The sequence below is a fragment of the Nipponia nippon genome, unplaced genomic scaffold, assembly GCF_047370975.1.
Source record: "Nipponia nippon isolate SJK-2023a ecotype South Korea unplaced genomic scaffold, ASM4737097v1 scaffold_4, whole genome shotgun sequence".
Lineage (NCBI taxonomy): Eukaryota > Metazoa > Chordata > Aves > Pelecaniformes > Threskiornithidae > Nipponia > Nipponia nippon.
This window is the reverse complement of record NW_028262358.1, coordinates 18,651,585-18,669,901: the sequence shown is the minus strand read 5'-3', so window position 1 is coordinate 18,669,901 and position 18,317 is coordinate 18,651,585. Positions and strand designations below refer to the sequence as shown.

The window sequence follows — 18,317 nt, the reverse complement described above, 5'->3', positions numbered from 1 at the left end:
CTGTGCAGCCATGACGGGAAAGGGGCTATTAGGAGGAGAATAAAGTTAGGGCAAAAACATGAGGGTTCTTGCTCGCAGCCCCTACCCATCTCCAGCAACGTGTTGCTGAGGAGCTCAGCGCCAGAGACATTTTCTGTGCTTTAGCTACCTCTTCAAACCACTTTCTTCTGTCAACATGCTCGCTCTTCCCTTGGACCTCTAGGAGGCTTTCGGTGGCCTCAGCATCCTGGGGCAAGGCTCTCCCCTGCTCTTTTGCTTACCGCGCAAAGCGCCAAATCCTTCTTGCTGCGGCCCCACGGCCGCAAGCGACGCATGGAGCAGACCTGACGTCCGAGGGACACGGGACAAGCCTTGCCACGCATGGCTACTCACGTTGCTCCCCCTTCCCCATCGCCCGGCCAGCCCTGCCCCGTACGGGCCTCCTTCCCGGCCCCAAAGCAATGCCAGAGCAGAGCGGTAGCTTTCTATTTCTTTGCCATTCAGCTCCCAAGTGCTCAAGCGGGCAATGAAAGCCCTGCTTTCAGGCCTCTTGTGGTAGCTGCAGGATAGCGGGCAAAGGCTTGGAGAGGGAGCCACAGAAATGGCTTTCAACAGCTGGCGGGGGGAAAAAATAGCTCTGCTGGCGCATGGCTATAAAAAGGTTTATATGCTGCACTTTGAAGGAGAAAATTGACTCCATTACAGTCAAGTGGCTCTGTGCCTTCAGCTGTGTCTGGACACTTCTGATTCACAAGGAAATTGTTTTGATGCCTTTTGTTGTGCTCCTTTAGCAGAGCTACGCAGCCGAAGTGCTCAGCCACTTGTTCTCTGCACCACTGCCTTCCCCATGCCCCCTGGACCTGGGGGATGCAGGAATAACTGCGTTGAAGCTCTCTGCATGGTCGTAAATCTTCCCTTGGTCCCACCGATGTTTTCCCGGCTGCTTTTGAGCCCGCGGTCCCTCCTGTCAGGTGGTGCTCCTTGTTTCCATTCCCATCCGCAGGCTGCCGCTCTCATGGGGGGGAGCACAGGGCTGGAGATCTCCTGTAGGAGCAAAGTAGGTGCCTCAGGCTCAGATGGACACTGGCAAGGATTTGGTCAAAGTCTTTGTCCCAGGTGATGCATTTGCTGTGCTGGATTTCTGACTGCAGATCTCCCTGGCAGGCAGCAAAGAGCACCCACACTACATATTACTGGGGTTTAGCTTTATGTCTCCGGCAGAGATCCTTCTCCTCCTCTCCTTCTCCCCACACTGTGCCCTAGGGGATGCTCTCCCCAACTCCCCTGAGGTTTGGGGGGAGCGAGAGGTTCATGCCTCTTTGGGACCGTGCCCATGTTCCCAGTCAGGAGCAGTTGTGTCGTGCACCATTTTGCTGGGGGAACTCCCACCCGGGTGAGGACCCTCACATCGACTGTGCTGTCGGTGGTGCTTTTCCCCAACCTTGAAGCATCCACTTCTCTGATGAGCTATGGGGCCATCGCTGGCTGCCACCTCTCTCCAGCCAGCCGACACACACCCATGGCAGCCCTGTGCAGGCGTTGCTGTCACTGGATCTGGACATCTGGCACCCAGAAAGAAAAAATTCTTCAGCAGAATTTGTCAGACTGGACTTGGGATAGGGGCTTCAACTTCTGAGGCCACTGAGCTGAAGTCAGCAGAGCTACTTGCATTAACAGCAGCAGAGAATTTGAACCAGTGTTCAAGCCTCACACGAAAGCCTAGAGTTTAAGGTGATTTCGGCTTTGAAATAGCCTGTGTGTTGGCTGTTTCTGTCTGTAAATTACTCGTTTTGTTACCGTCACATATGTTTTGTATACAAGGGCCTTTCTGGCATACACATATTCCCTATAGGAAATCCATATGCTAATTTTTCCCCGTATGGGCAAAGCCTATCAAGCTGCTAATGGAGTACAATGGGTGATGGAGAATGAAGTCTTCATTTTCATTTCAGATCAGCAACCCCAGCAAGCAGATGTAGCCAAGTGAGGCTGACATTTAAAGCAACTACCAAGATTACATTACTGAGATTATATTTAATATGGATGGCCAAATCTTTCAAAGAAAATCAATGTTCTTTTACTTAATAATACCCTTGCCACATCTTAATGAAGGTTCCTCCAGCTCAAGGCCTTATTTTGCTGCAGTCATTTCGTTGTGTGACATCGCTGACTGCATCAGATGGTACATAATGCTATTTTCATCTGTTTCTATTGGATTTTATGCGTTCCCATCTTTGATTTGTCAATTGCCACATCAATTAATCAAGGGACTCTTAGGGGAGAAACATTTTTATCACTGAGAAGGAAAGGGAATTCATTTAAATTCTGCGTCTTCCTGCAACATCCAACATCTATTATTAACTCTCTCCACCAGGCACGGACAGGAGGACGACAAGGGACCTACAGACCAGTCCGTGGCCACCTGAGTTATCTGCAGCAATAACAACCAGGCTGAGCTGATGCCTGCTCTGCCCCTCGGTTCTCACACCGGGAGAGGCAGCCAGGCAGTGCCCCAGAGGCTGTCACGGGCAGAGCCCAAGGACTGAACAGGCGGCACCGGAGCCCAAGCAGCAGTCATAACAGCTGTGGGCGAAACGAGAAAGACACTTGTCATCCCAGTAAATTCAATTTAATTAGTGATGCCTGAAGAACTTTAGTCGAGACAGGAGCTGTACTAAACCTTAGTGCAATTACAGAGCTCAGCGTAAGCCTTTTCTGAAAGCTGGGGGAAAAAAAATAATTTATGTATCAGCTGATGCCTGTCTCAGAGTGAAGTGTACCCAAGCAAGGACTCCAGAGCATCCTTGTCAAGCTGTAATTTTGCTGCAGGCCCAGCTCTAGTACATTGCAGAAAGCAGGCTCCTGGCCCCAAAATGAGCACCAGCGAACACATTTTCTCCCATCACCACAGCACATGCGTGATTCCTGCCTACGAGCACGCTCCCATCGCTTGGATCGCTGTAACGTCTCCCATTATGATTCCCTCTTTGCACGTACTCAGCTTTGCGTGCTCTCTTCCAAAACGCAACATGGCCTTTCCATTGGGAGACTCTGTGGCGGGTTCAGTGGCTGGAGAAACCAGCTGGGAGCTAGTCCCGACCAAAACATGAGAGCAAAACGCACCAAGTCCAAACACTTCTGAACGCCCAGGCATTTACAGCCAAATTGGAGCGGTTTTTGCTCTGGACAGGGGGCTGCACCAATATCCCTACATGATGGCCCCTTGCCCCAAATCCTCCTTAGAAGCAGCCCTAGTTTGGGGGTCAGGCTGCCACCCAGACTGATTTCCCACAGGCATCTCCTTGCACCCAGCTGACCAAAGGCTGGTGGTCCTCCTGCTCAGAAGACATCCTCCCTCAGGGTGTGGGCTACAGAGATCAAAAATAAATAAATAAAACGATTACTTAAATAGTGGAAAATAAAATTGCATGGCCCATAATCCAGTTTGCCATTTTTCCATCCCCTTAACCCACTTTAAAGAAGTATTATTATTGTTTGTCAGTGGAAAATCTGGCAGGGCTGGGGTGAACTCAGTCCTTGCAGTCACCGGCCCCCACCTTGCAGCAGGAAGGCACAAGCTCACCTTTCCTCTGGGCTCCCGACAGCCCTTCTCCCCGCTCTTTTGGGAAAAGCCCCCTGACCTTTTGCAGCCACAGGGAGCCGGGACCAGCTGAGGACATGCCGGGTGGCCGCATCTCCTCCTGCCTTTTGCACCTGCCAGGTTCATTTGGTGATCAGTGGTTGCTTAATGAGGATGTGCAGAGCTGCTGGGACTGCAGGCAAACGATAAAGGTAGGGCTTTTGTGTCTCGGGGTTTAAAAAATAAAAAGCAATTTCGGCAGCTGTTGGGGATGTGCCGTGCATGCCTGTCCAGGGGACGTGCGGTTGGGGAAGGAGGAGCCGCTGTGACAGCTGAGTTATCTGCAGGGAGAACTGAGGGCACCAGAAAAATGTGCGCAGAGATCTCTGCCAGGACTGACTTTTCCAAATAAATTACCTTGCTCAGGAAATATGCACTGGGCAGACGAGCCCCGCAGCTATATTTGAATCAGTCCTTTTCCTCAGTCACTGCAGGACAGAGCCTCACCCCACAGAGGCCAGGGCTGACCAGTGCATCCATGCTGGTGGGGCTGGGTTGGGTCTCTCAGCCTCAGCCGGTGACGTCGCCGGGAGCAGAGGGGAGTTGGCACCCAGGTGCTTGGCCAGTGAGAGCCCAGAAGGACTGATCCAGTGCCACCAGTGGCATGGGTGGACTTTGCAGTGACCACAGAGACCCCACAGACAAGTAAGAGCGTGATGGGAGAAACCTCCTCCAGTGCTTTGTGTTAAAACCTCCAAAGTTTATGCTGAAGGTGGGACTGAGACTACAGGTGACTGCAACACAGGCAAATGCCTTACCCAGTGCCCTGGGCCCACAGCACGGACATGACCGCTGGCATTGACTTCCCAGTCCTTCTTCAGGGGGTCTGTCCTCCCCATCAGGGCTGCCCGCATCTCCAAGCTGGCACCAGAAGTGGTTCAGGTGGGGAGCAGGATCCCAGCTTGTGCCCAACACCTGCAGAGCTCCACGTGGAGCACTGACACGGTGCCTGCGCCTGCCTGCATCCCTCTGTCCTGGGGCAGCCCCTGAACTGCTGGACCCCCCCTCTTCTCTCTGCCCTCTGCCTGCACCACCCCCAAGACACTGCTGCTCCTCAGCCCACAGCTCTGCAGGATCCTCCTTTCAAGGCTTAATTAATACTAACTGTAGCAGTCGGGAAGCTCTACTGCTCCTGTAGGTAACCTCCACCCTGATGTTCATGGGAGAGAGCTGTTCTTCAGTAACACACAAAAATAGCAATGAGAAAGTACTTTCTGAGCCAGCTTTTCCAAACCATAACAAAGCATGGATGCTTTGGGTGGGTCAGAGTGAGCCCCTGGGATTACGTTACTTGAATTGGTACCAACGCTCTGCAAACCCCACCGAGAGGGACATCGACCAGGTCACTAACTCAACGCCTCCGTGCAATTTACCCCTCTATGGTTTTATTCTATTTCAATTGGAGGGCAGGTCTTAGAGCCGCACATGCCCATCCGGGCCACCTTTAGCATGATGGCCTGGCCCTTGTGTGGGGCAGGCTGCTGAACTGTGTGAAGCCAAGGACCAAAGATGTTACCGGGGATGTGACAGGGATGCACAGCCATTGGGGTGATCGCCAGCCTCGCGGGACAGGCTGTGTGGCCAGGCTCTGCTGTCTGCCTCTGGTGGGCAGGTCCTCCATCGGGTCTACAGGAAGGCAGAATTTGGTCCGGGGCACAGTATTTAAGATCCCCAAAAGGTAAATGGCATGGATGGACACTGCACAAACACAGCGTAGGGCCTATGGGGTAAGGACCACTCTTTGCCTATACTGCTCTGGGTACACCAGGGTACTGAGCTGTGCTCTTGGGCACTGCAGGCAAACAAATTCACTTACAATAGGAGAAACCAAGAAAATAGAGACTGTTATTTCCTTCCACCTGTTCCAGTTTCCCAGAAAAAGCTCTCATTAACCATCTTTATTCATGCAAAACGGCAGAAACACCCCTCCATCTGGCTGCTCACCTCGATGTCTCCAGCCTGATGCGGGGTGAGCTTCCCCGCTCCAGTGGCAGCTGGGGGAGCACAGGGTGGCACTGCTGCTCCTGCAGCCTGCTCGTGGAGTGGGCTGGAGACAAGCCTTCCTCCAGGGGCTCCTTTCACCTGTGGGTGGGCAATGCCTGGCAGAAGCCCTCCTCAGGGCCCAGTCTCACAGTTTGCAGGAGAGTGACGAAGTCCCCTCTTGTTCCCTTGGCTGGAGGACACGGTGAGATCTCTGAGCAAAAGGGAGAGCTGGATATGTGTTGGCTTTCAGCTCCAAGGTGAACTGGACATGGTCATCCTCAAAACCTCCTCAGCAACACCCCCCTAACAAATCTGTCCTCACGCAGCTCCTGCAAGCTGTCTTCTGCCTGGCGTGAGCAAGCCCCAGCTGGCTGCAGACATTTGGACAGCCGAGCATGCTGATAAACAGACATCCACAAAGCATTGAGGCAACCCCAGGCCGAGAAGGAGGCACGAAGCATGTGTCCCACCAGCACCCATAGCAGAGCTCAGCACAGGTGGTGCAGACCAGCCTCCACGTTTGGTACCAGCCAAGGACTGCCCTGACCCCTGAGTGGAATAAATCATTTTTAGTGGTACTACACCCTATAAAGGAGGATACATCCCACTCGTGTTCCAATTTCCCCCCTCTACGTAGCAGAAATACCACCTGAGGGCTCTCCCAGTGCAGACCAGCACAGCACTGGGATGCAGCCAGGCTGAAAGAGGACAAGGTCACGAAAGACCTGCTGCCTGCCAAGCCACTAGCTGCTGAGATCGCTTCGCCTGAGCACCTCCTGGATGCTGTCCCACACACTGGAGGTGGATTCCCCCACCCTCTGTGGAGCTATGGGGTGATTCTCTCCAGCCCTACTCACCCATCCAGAAAGGAGGATGGAAAGTGCCTGGTGCACTGATGAGACCTACGCAGGCTTAGGTGGTCATCGCTTGCTTTCTGTATGGCTGATGGCCTCACACGGCAAGTGAGAAACCTGCAGCCCGGGCCATCCCCAGCCTTTACGCTCCTTCCATGCAGGATGCCCTAAGTCACCAAGCTGAAACCCAGAGCAGGCAGGTGAGCCCAGCATCCCGCCTGTGGGAGCTGGACCTGTGTGAGTCCAGAATTGCCAGGTTTAGAGGGAGAGTGGCCCAAAAAGGAGGCTGACTTCACGATATGGTGGTTATGGCAAGGGTCGGGGGTCTTTCTCCTTCTTTAGGCACTGGTCCAACATCCAACACCACAGCAGAAGTTTGAAAGGAGACTTAGCACAGTGTGGATCCTGCCTTCTCAGAGGCGATGAGCATCTATAAGAGATGCATCACAACCCCAGCCAGAGCTGGAAAGGCACATCCAGGCCTCCTGACCTTGGCTCCCTGAGCAACTCGATGATGCCCTTCTGCAGCTGAGTTGTATTTTTAGGTCCTTCTCCCTGCTGATTCATTAGGGGAGCTAATGTTCTCCAAACGGCCGGGCATCTGACCCTCGAGGTGTGTACGCCACGCACTCCTGATAAATATAGACCACTTCAATTACATAACCCGTCTAATAAGCAGCCTGTCCTCCCCGCGGGTACGCGGGGCACCGGAGACCGAAATGCCTCTGCCAAGGGTGTGAATGGATGCTCGCTATTTATTTAATTTCCACTGTCTTCTGTTTTGATGACTTCCTGCTGTATCGACTTAAGGAGTGACTCAGTGAGGTTCGGTGGCCCTGGAAGTACTCCAGGTTCAACATGACCTCTCCGCTCTGCCCACTGCCGTCGGGGTAAGGCGGGGTAAGGTCCTCCTTGCTAATCCTCCCCTCTGCTGGGGGAGACGCAGCAGAGCGGGACGGGATGGGAGGATTAGAATTTGGCGAGACCTAGGTAAAAGCTGGGTTCATTTCCTAACTGGATGTGTCAGAGCATTTGGCAGACCAGGGGTAGCCGAAGGACTTTATACCTAGGGATGCAATGGTCTATCGCTGGAAAAGGCATCTGGTTTTGTTAAGAAAAGGCACCTGGTTTTGTTAATAGAGCAATGAAAGCACCCAAGTGCATGTTGTGCCAATACAGAAGGCTGAAAAAGTCCGTGTGCTTGGTAATAAATACATTGTGGTACCAAATAGCAAGACATCAGTAGAGTCAGGCTGTCATCTTACAAAATGAACATCTGATAACTTTAGGACCTAGATGTGACTCCAATGGCTGAGTGGCAAAATGCAGAGTAATCATTAAATAAAGCATTCAGAATACAGTATGAAGCACATTATTAACAGACTTGACAAATTAATGCGTAAGTGGGGGTTTTGCGCAGTGATTTTTAACCCCGGGTCTGTGGTTCCCTGTGGCACCTGCAGCGAGCCCCATGGAGAGGACCCAGAGGAACCAAGTCTGCCTCACATTAAGAGGTTTCTCTCCTTGAGAAATGTTCAGGGATCTGCTAATCATAAACCAATGCAAGCCTCGTATTATTTAGAAAGAGAAGCAGCAGTTTCCATCAAATGCACCCACCGCTTGCCATCGGTTTGGCATCGCTCAGCCAGGCTGGCTGTGAGCAGCATCGTGATGGCAAAGAAGGCTGTTGAGACGGCTTGAGTGATATTTATGACAAGGACCGTTCTACCTATATTTGTTGTTCCTGCTGTGCAAGCATCCAGCGTGTCCTGTAATAACTTTAATAGCTTTTATGCAACGGCTAGGAATGATGAAGCTAATTCAAGATCAGGTATTTAACCTCCCTGGTTTTATTCCTGTCGTTGTCTAACAGTCAACGATCTGATCTCTTCCAGCAGCCCTCGCTATCAGATTCAGGCTGGAGCGGTGCAGAGGGCTGGTCCCAAAGCAGGAGGCTCTGCTCTGGCTTCCCCAGAAGAAAATAGCCGTGCTTTTGCCCCCAGACTGCCCCTCTCCTGATGTGCCGTGGCCTGCCACCAGGCACCAGGCTGAGGAGAAGGGACAACTGTGACCCCACAGACTCCCCTTTCCACCCACAGTAAGGGTCTGTGGCACAGTGTGGTGTGTCTCCCCAGCAACAGCGCATCCCCAGGAGATGTCCCCAGTCCTGCTGAACCACCTGGGAAGCACGAGGTGCGTGACACACGCTGCTGGTTGGTGGCAGACCCAACAGCAGAGCCCAAACTGCCTTTGCCCCAAGCTCTGTGCTCCACTCACAGGACCACAGGTCTGAGGTCTGTCCCAGCCTGCAGCAGAGGACGCCAAGCCCCACCGCTCGTTCTGCACAGCGCCCTCCTCTACCTCCCGGCCTTAAAGGATGCAGAAAGTCTGCTAAGGACTTTCCTGCTGGAAGGACTCAGCAGGAAGCAGCTAATGCAACCTCTCTTGCTCATCCACAGTACTCATGTCCAACGGATAATAAAACAACAGGCTCCTTTCTCATTAATCCCTAATTAGGCTCTCTCTCACTTACATAGCACTTTCTGTCATTAGCGGTAGAAAGCTGAGAGCCTGCCTTTAACCTTCACATGTTGTGAAGAGGCAGACCTGAACACCTTGCTGTGATCTTGCATAAAACATCTCCTTGCGCTCACTCTTAGGGGCTCCTGGAAAAGACCCCCCGCTTTCTCCAGCGAGCCTAGAAAAGCAAAGCCTCTAGCGGAGTGTGGTACCTGCAGCGAGGAGGCTGGAGATGTCATGCACCCAGTGGATACTTGACCACTGAGTGACTGCATGGTCAGGTTTGCCCTTGCACAGCTGCAAGAGCCCAAGTGATGGACCGCAGAGGCCTGAGCCACCTACCCTGCTCCTGGTAGCTCATCCCGGCGTGGGGATGGAGGAGGCAGCAGAGGTCATATGCTTCCAGCTCGACTCCTGCCTCCATCACTGCTCTTTATCAGTGGCTGAGAAGGAAAGGGAAGCTCCATCAGCCCTCCTGCTGCAGAAGAGGCTTGCCAAGATCCCCCAGTGGGCTTTTAAGTTGCCGTACAGGAAAGCGATCTGGCCATGGCAGCAGGGGACTTAGAGCAAGCTCATCTACCTGTCGAGAGCGGGGCAGAGTAGTCCACATGGAGCTCTGTGCAGCCAGGCTACTCCTAGAGCTTCAGCTTCTTCATTTAAAGCCAGGCTGGGCCTGTGGCATGTAGGCTGAGGCATCCCATGCTCTGGGACCACACAGGCGTCCCTGCACATGGTGCAGGAGCAGGAACAGAGAGAGGAGAGCAGAGATCACAGCTGAACATCATCCCTGCTCTCACCTGTGTCAGACAAAACCCCACTGAACTATTAGGACGAACACTCTGGTGGGTGTGTGTGCTGGGCACGTGCCAGGGACGGGAATGGGTAGGCAGCTGAGTTACTGAATCTGGAATAAAATACCCAGTCCTCCCTGCCACCGGCAATGTGACATTTGCTGCCCGTTATCCTGGCAGCTGCGGGTCAGCTGCGTCCTGGGCTGTCCTGCCCGCGACGGTGGGACTCGCTCCTAGCAGAGGCCTCGGGGACCAGCAATAATACCCATCCCCGATGGACGTGCAGCCTCAAACCCACAAGTGAGTGTTAGTGCCTGGTGCTGGACACATCCCCAACTTGCAGTAAGTGGTGTCTGTGCACTGTCCCTGCCCCCAGCCCACATTACCCACAACATCTTTGAGAAGACCACGAAGGACACCTGAGGGCTGTCGGTCAGCAGGTCTGTGCACAGCCGCACCTTTCCCAAGCGCTCCTCCTTGGCTTCCCAGCTGGTGGCTGAAGCATTGGGGTCCTGCAGAATGATGCTCCATGTCCTGTTGTCCTTGTGCCATGAGGATCTCACCTTGTTCACGCAGCAGCCCAACGAGATGAACCAGCTGGCACGTGCCCATGCAGGAGACCAGCGGCAGGTGAGGAACGGGATCCAGCCCCTCTCCTTGTGGATCTCTCCAGGGGCAGACAAATCCAAGGAGCCTGTGGTGTGGAGCAGTCCGCGACTCCTGCCTTGTGAGCCGGGCCAGCACAACTTGATGCACGTGGGACAACGGCTCCAGGAACATTTCGTCAATGTTTTCCTGGTTTAAGCTACCAAAACACAGAGGGTGTCCCAAAACCTTCTCCTCTCTTGCTCCTGGGAGGGAGAGAGGAGAAGGAAGGCCTGGAGCAAGAAAGGAAACAGAAAAGTTTAGTTTGCTGCAAAAACAGGTTGTTTTGCGTATTTCCTTTTAAATGGCTGGTTCAGCTCTGCTGCGGATTGGCGTTAAGGCCTGTTAGAAGTGGCATGAGGTCAGCTCCTGACCTCCCTGTGGCCAGGACTGCAGGTTGTAGTCTGACCTAACCGGACCCCGAGTGCTGGGAGGGGACCCCCTCCCACCCTCACAGCAGAGGAAAGGTTTCCCCGCCATGACCCTGAGGCCGATCCACTGGCTCCAATGCTTTGTGCCCATCACAAAGCACCGAGGAAAGCCCCTGGGAATTGGGGACCTTTGCTTAAGTAGCTATAAAAAGGGCACTTCTCAAGCGAAATGAGTTCAGAGCTGAGCTTCAGAGAGCTCTTTGAACAGCACTGGGGTAGGGAGTGCAAAGCCGTAGGGAAGCAAACCTGTGGACCTACCAGCGTGCACAGCATCTCCACTCGAATCATTTTGGTGGATAATCTGGAAGGAAATCTAACTGCGGCAGTGGGGAGGGGGCGATGAGGCAGCTCCTGCCCAGGGAGATGAGATGAGGAGAGGAAGCACCCGGCTGCCAGGCGATGCACTGATTGCACGAGGCAGCGCTGCGTTACAAGCGATTTTGCAAGCTTCCCCGGCAAGCTGGGCAGCTTCCCAGCCTGCTGGTGGGAATCTTACCGACAGCAAGGGACTACTCTGCCCTTAAAGAACTCAGGGTCTTGCACAGCTGCCAGGACGAGAAACAGGAGGAGCTGTTTGCATGTCTTGAAACCCAGCACTGAGCAACTCGAGCATGGAGAGAGAGGAGATATCACCCCGAGTAGCTACAGGCACGCGTGGGCGATGCCAGCACTGCTGGGCAGCCTGTCAGGTAACAACACGAAGAGGCTCCCTACGGGGCAGTTTGTGGGCCCTGCTGTGAACCACCCCATGGAGGATGTTCTCTCTCTCTCTCTCCAGTTTCTCTAAAGGTGTCTAAGTAAACAAGTCTCTTCATATAGACCTTTTCCTTCAGCCTCCGAAGCAAGATGACACGCTCCCAACCAGCTGTACCCACCGCTGGCAGAAGCCAACACCTTCCCCAGCACCTCTATCCCATTATCCCTGATGTTTCCCTTCTCTTCACGTTCAGCGTTAATAAACATCCATTCCTCTCGCTCCTCACTAGACACCCAGCAGCTGAAGCAGCAGGGCAAGCCTCGAAGGCAGCCCAAGAAATAATGCTGGGGGTAGGGGACAAAACTATGTGCTGACGCTACTGCCAGGTCACAGCTCTGCAAAAAGCGGTGCCCAGCGTTGCCTCCAGCTCCTCCTGCAGCACCTTCTTGTGCTCTCACATCCTGCAGCAGCTTATCCTCCTCTGCTGGGTGTTGTCCTGTGGATGCAGAAGCAAGGCGAAGGCCTGAGCCCCATTAGCTTTTCCCTTTGGCAAAGCTGAAGGTGCTTCTCTGCTCCCTGCAGGCAAGGGTGAAGGGGCTCTCGCCTCCTCTTCTCCGACAAAGAAGATGGAGAGAGAAATTTAGGGAAGAGGGTGCTGACCACCAAACCCCTCACACTCACTCCAGCCCCTGTGCACCTGCCTCTCTCACGCAGCCCAGTGCAAAGTATCTCAGAAAGAGCAAACACCTTTCCTCCTTCTCCCGAGAGCAGCAATGCCTGTCTGAGAAAACACAGGCAGAGTTTTGCTCAAATTCCTCCTGCCAGTCTCCTGCCTACCCCACCACCAGAGAAAACAGTCACCCCACATGAAGAACTCCAGAAAAAGGGACAACAAACCATATGGAGGCCAGACTGGAATAAAAAAAAAAAAAAAAAAAGACATCTGCTTAAAAATTCATGGCTTATCACCGTTCCTGCTAAATATGCTGGGCCTTTGGGGAGGCCCAGCAAGGAGAGAGGCGAGCACTCTCTGCCTCTCCTGTGCCTCAGCACAAACCCCGTCCAGGATGAGGGAGAGTCACCCAAGCATGTTATAAGCACAGACCGGGCTCCCAAGAGTAATTTCTGGTCGAGATAGCTTGCGGTCTGATTCAAAATCCTCAGGAAATAAGACTCAACCTTTTACGCATTGTATTGAACTGAAAAGGAGGGTCCAGGGCACCTGGAGGGTGAAATCTTTGGCCTCTATTACTATTATTTTCTGTAATGGCAGGTAAGACAGACAAATCAATTTTTTCATTGCATATTTGAGCCCCGAGGAAAGAAAGAGCAAGCAACAACCATCTCTTCAGAGAGACAAAGCCGCTCAATACAGAGCATGGCTCATTTTGACTTTTGGGGACTGACTTGAATGCTCTGAGCATATGTAGACATTGCAATATCATCTCCAGCTGCAGAAACTGCTACCAGGGTCTCTCTCCGTTTCTTGTGGTCTTTCGGACACATGGTACTTGCTGGAGACGTGGGTGTTTTGCTATGGCTGCTGTGGGGTGCGGCCACCACAGCAAGGATATTGCCCCTTAGGTAATGAGGAGAGCAGCTCCCGAGAAACACAGCCCTTGCCCTTCCACACTGCATTAGCTTTCCGACAATGCAGAGAGAAATCAAGAAGCCTGTGATTTGAAGTTAAATTAAACACAGGTCCTCTAAGAATGAGAACTGTGCCATAGATCATTTCTTGTGTCAGTAATTACACGGGTTGTAACAGGATATAGCTAAAATGGTGGACTTACTACGTATCAACACCTAACATGCTCTTTCGAACTACAGCTTATTCTTAAGCAACACTGGTTAAGCAGCAGAGCAAGGCTAAAATTGAGCTGTACCTCTTGCACACGCAAAGGTTTCCGCATCCCTGTACATGAAGAGGCTAGAAGGGAGGGTACAGCCAGCCGCCCCTTTCCAGCCTCCCCCATGGAGAGAAGGGAGACAGACCACCCCAACAGCCACAAACCACGGGTCAAGCCCCCAAACGGACACCGATCTGTCCGAGACAGACAGCCCAATGATCGAAGACAAGGTTTGTTCCTTACGGGTGCATACAGAACATGTCACGCAGTAAAAAGAAAATGGCAAAATTAAACACATGCAATGCTTCAGGTCTTTATTGTTGCTGTAGAGTAACTGGTACATGGTTAAAACATTCTAATATAATCAGTAAACTCTGAAAACTAAGGCTTTCTGTAGGTCTGTGGTATCCTGGTGTTTCCTTTCACACAGTGTACATATAAAATCAAGTTATAAAAACACGGATCTTTTTTGAACAGAGACTGATGCAACGCACAAAAGTAGGAACTACATTTCGTAGGATCAAGACAAAACCTTACAGACCAGCTTCTGGCCTTGCAGCTTCAAACCCAAGAGAGACATGTCTTGGTCTGACATCCTGCTACCCAGATGAGCTTGATGACAAACACAGATGGCAGGATTTCAACCTTCTGTTCCGAGCAAAGAGAAAGAAACCCCTGATGCTGATGAGGAAACATTTGATTGAGCAAACGACAGCAGTAACCCTAAAGCACGTCACTGACCTCAAATAACCTAAGCAAGACCTAGCAAGACCTGTAGGTCCCGTAGATGGGAACGTAGCCGCTGAACAGTGCGGCTGCCGGGACTACGAGAGAAGGTGAGCCGTGGCAAACGTGCTAATGAGTGACATAAGTCTCGGTGCTGACATGCGTCCCGTGAAAGAGCGGGGTGTGTGATTCCTGGAGTACTAGCACCTTTAACCTAACAGCATTGAAAACATTTCAAAGTGATTTACCTGGCATGTCTTAGTGTACTTCGAATAGGGAAAAAGGGCGAGTAAGAACAAAATAGTCTCCAAAAAATCTGCATATTAGAACCTTTTGAGTAAAAAGCTACATTTTGACCAAAGAGAAAAAACAAGCATTCACAGAAAATCTTCCCCCACTTCCTTAACCACTTTTTACACAAAGCAGCTTCCATATCCACAAAGCTTTTTTTATTTTTTTTTTTTCTGTCTTGCATTTCTAATTGAGCTGGAAAACGATGCACATAATCTGAAAACGTACGTCAGCCACAAAGCCAACACCCTTCCCTGTGAGAGGAGGATTCTTTGCTTACCACGTGCCGCCCCGCATCATGGAGTCAGGCGCTGCAAATGTGACATTTGCGGCTGAATAGAAGATTATTCTTTCTCTTCGATCCAAATACATGAGAGAGGAGGATGAATTACAGATTTGCAGGATGTTTACCACATTACAGTAGGTTACGTGTTTGGCTCCAGCTGGGAGAAAACCCCTTGTAAGGGTCAACGGTGGACTGCATTCGATTTCATTTTCAGAGCCGAACTCTAATCACACACAGACGTAAATCCTTCACTGCTCCACGACCAAGACTCACACTGACGTTTCCGATACATTTGACGACACCACAAAGTTCTCTGAACGACTGACAAAAGCATAACTGGTATTTATGTCACCAACATATATAACCTGTCCTCCAAAGTCATTCCTGAAGACTATGTTAAGGCTATTGGAGTAGGCTGGCCATGGTTACTCCTGGTGTGAAAGCACAACCGCGGCTCAGGACAGACTAGAAGCAGCCTTTTAGGTCTCCTCTGCATTAACCATAAATGAGGTTTTTAGGTTTTCCCTTGCAGTGAGTTACCTGGATGTGCAGGGAACTGCACCAAAGCAGAGTATTAGGCAAACAAAAACCAGGCTATGTAGATTTAAGCTGCAACCACACCTTTGATATCACAGAATTAGGTTAAAAAAAAGTCCTCATAGTGCAGAAAAGACCTCCTTCCACTCGTGACAATGAAACACCAGTTGTCAGGTACTCAAATATAAATATGAAAAAATCATTAAGAAACATAACCCTAAATATAAACCTAGTTTTATTTATTTTTAAGAAAAAAGGGATTAAAAAAATTAGAGTAAAACAGATGGCTTCAAGTACTTTCCGCATAATAAACAATTAGTAATTATAAGCATAGATTAAAAAATATTTGTCACCTTGCAAGGGACAGTTGAATAGAGGCTGGTGATTCGTTCAAAAAATGGCCTTTGATACAAACACATTAGACAACATGTTTAGTGTTGTAATTTAGAAGAAAACAGATGTGTCTACCATGCCGACCCAATGCCTGAGACATTCAGCACAGTACAAGATACATTTTGCGCTCCGTACTTCCACATTTCATGGCAATGCCACTCAACACATGGAGCCAGGCCACCTCGGTTTAGCTCAAACAAGCCTTCATGCAATAAACAACAAATATTTAGTAAGTTAGGAAGGTTTTGCAGCAATACAGTTGATCAAGTGGTCTAACATTTTTGAGGTTGAAAACCAAATCTAACCTGAAGTGTCTCCTAAGTGCTGGCAATGTTTATGTCTTTTACTATGTGAGCATGAACATCACTTGTATTACATATGACAAGGAATACACTTGAAAGTGCCTTGTCTGAGTTTAAGCCTTGAGATTTTCTGAATGTCATGAAAACAAGGGAAAGTGTTATAGTGGGTGCCCCAAAAGAACCCCCCAAAAATTGCGAAGGAGATCGGAAAAGCAATGATGCCATCAGGCAATCACAGGGAATTCTGCAAAGGGAAGATGTAGCTCAATTTCCCCGTGCCGTGATAAGTCTGAAACTCGGCTCTTGTACCTGTAAGGAGACAACCATCAGATGATTTTCAACAGGTCTGGCTGACACGCACAGAACAAGCAGTCTTCCTGCTTATCTGTATGGACACTTGAAATGCCTACGGAAACAATGTGAAAACCAAAATAAATGCTTCAAAAAAGAAAAAAAAGATATCTTGCCTACTCTGAAAAATAAATAAAATGTTTTCAATCAAATAATGTCTACAAGGAGAACTTTTTGAAAAACATTTGCCAGCTACTCAGAGACAGACACTTATTTTTGCCTCTACCAGAAAAAAACACCAATAAAACAACAAAAAACAGCTCCCCTATCCTGCAGCTCTGTATACTACAGTAGGAACAAGTCTCCCACAGTTAACAGGGAGACCAAAACAGCATCCAACAGTGAGAAATCAAAACTTAGCTGCATAGGTCTATTAAATAATCAGTTAAGACTTAAATAGAGGCAGAGCCAGCATTGTTTTCTGTACTGCAACACAAGACTGCAAGGCTTAAAAACCCTTCTGAGTGACCAAGCCAGAATGGCTGAATAGCGGTAGGTTCAGTAGTGTCTGGAAAAGCTTATGTGAAAATATTATTTTAAAATAAGTTTGAATATTTGAAATAGAAAAAAGAAACAGAACAACTTCTCCTCCAACTTCCACCTACCATCAAAACATCGTTAAACTTACCAGCTTTCCAAATCCGGTGCTTACTTTACGACAACATGATTATACCGAAATCATACATCTGTCTCTCTTTGCTGGACAGTTTGGGTTTCTACATGGAAGTTCAGTGCATGTCACATTTATTAACGTCCTTATGATTGTTCAATAATCCAGCAATTTGTTTCTTAATTACAGCAGAATGCAGTTGCTAGCTGCTTGCAAGAGCAATGTTGAAATTACATTCAGAGATAAAAACTACCATTTTCACGTGTAGCAATAACTAACATTTTTCTTTCTCTTCACAGAACCAAGTGCAAATGTCTAACAATGGCGATAGTAAAAGACAATTCTCATGCAAAAATTCTTCCCTGTGCATAAAATTCACAGGACATCTCAAAACCACCCATTTTTACGTCTTTCTCTACCCCACAACTAATTGTTTTTTATTTTTGTGTCGTGAAATTTCTGTTGCTTTTTAAAATATCCATGACAAGCGAGTTCAATTAGTTCCAGCCCACCAAATAGCTTTTGCTGCACAACAAAAAAGACGATCATGGCTGCAAAATACCATCGTGCAAAGCTGTACAGGTACAGCAGTGCAAGCATACCCAGTGGGAACACCGTCCAATACAGGAGCGAGACGCACTTAACCGCGAGGACCCTGAGCTCAGATTTACACGGTGGAATAATGCTTTGCCCTGTTGCACTGAAGCATTTTCCACCTTCATAGAAGTGTCGGAGTCTCTCCTCTTTCTCTTCCCAACGCTTCCGGCACCAAAGCTGCAGCTCCTCCTTAGAAGCGGGCACTGTCTCTATGGGATATCTCTGGACATGGAAGTGAATCTCCTTTGGGAAGTTTCCATTCAAAAGGTGCTTCTCCGTCTGAGGAATGTTTTGGGGGTATGCCACAGTTATGTCATGGATAGCATCGACATTGCCACCTAGAAGAAAGGTTTTGGGGAAAAAAAGATCAATACAGATCACGCAATGGTCAGAACGCTAATTCGCTTCAAGGTGTGATTGAAAACTGGCCAAATTGTGCCAGAAATCCCAAATTAGCTATGCAGGGTATGTTTTATCTGCTAGAATCTCTAAAGGCTGAGGTGTCAAACTTTTCCCAATCACTATCTGTTCTGAATCTGAGTGAAAAATTTTGGGAACAAAATTATACACAGTACAAACTAATGTAGAATTACAACACAGTGACTAAGAGGATAAAGTCAAATTTAAAGGAGAGAAGATGCACATCTGGTCTTGGATGAAGAGCAGAGTACACGAGACTAATCTTCAGTTATGCGTATCTGTCCTGCAAGCTGAAATTGCTTTTAACTAATGAAATACAACTTAGTGTATGTTCCTGTGAACACTGAAAAAGATTCAGTTTGATCTGGAGCAAGCAGCATACACAATCCTAATTTACCGAAGATTTAGAAAACA

The 18,317-nt window shown here is 49.7% G+C and overlaps 1 protein-coding gene across 3 annotated transcripts in view; it reads right to left on the bottom strand.

Moving 5' to 3' along the window:
- Positions 1-13,683: 13,683 nt before the first annotated feature.
- Positions 13,684-18,317, bottom strand: part of LCLAT1 (lysocardiolipin acyltransferase 1) — a 120,916-nt gene continuing 116,282 nt past the window's right edge. For all 3 annotated transcript variants that reach the window (XM_087776348.1, XM_087776349.1, XM_009472497.2), the window contains one exon: positions 13,684-17,821. In XM_087776348.1, the coding sequence (XP_087632474.1) occupies positions 17,313-17,821 (509 nt within the window). In that variant the 3' untranslated portion in view covers positions 13,684-17,312. The remainder of the gene's footprint in view (positions 17,822-18,317) is intronic.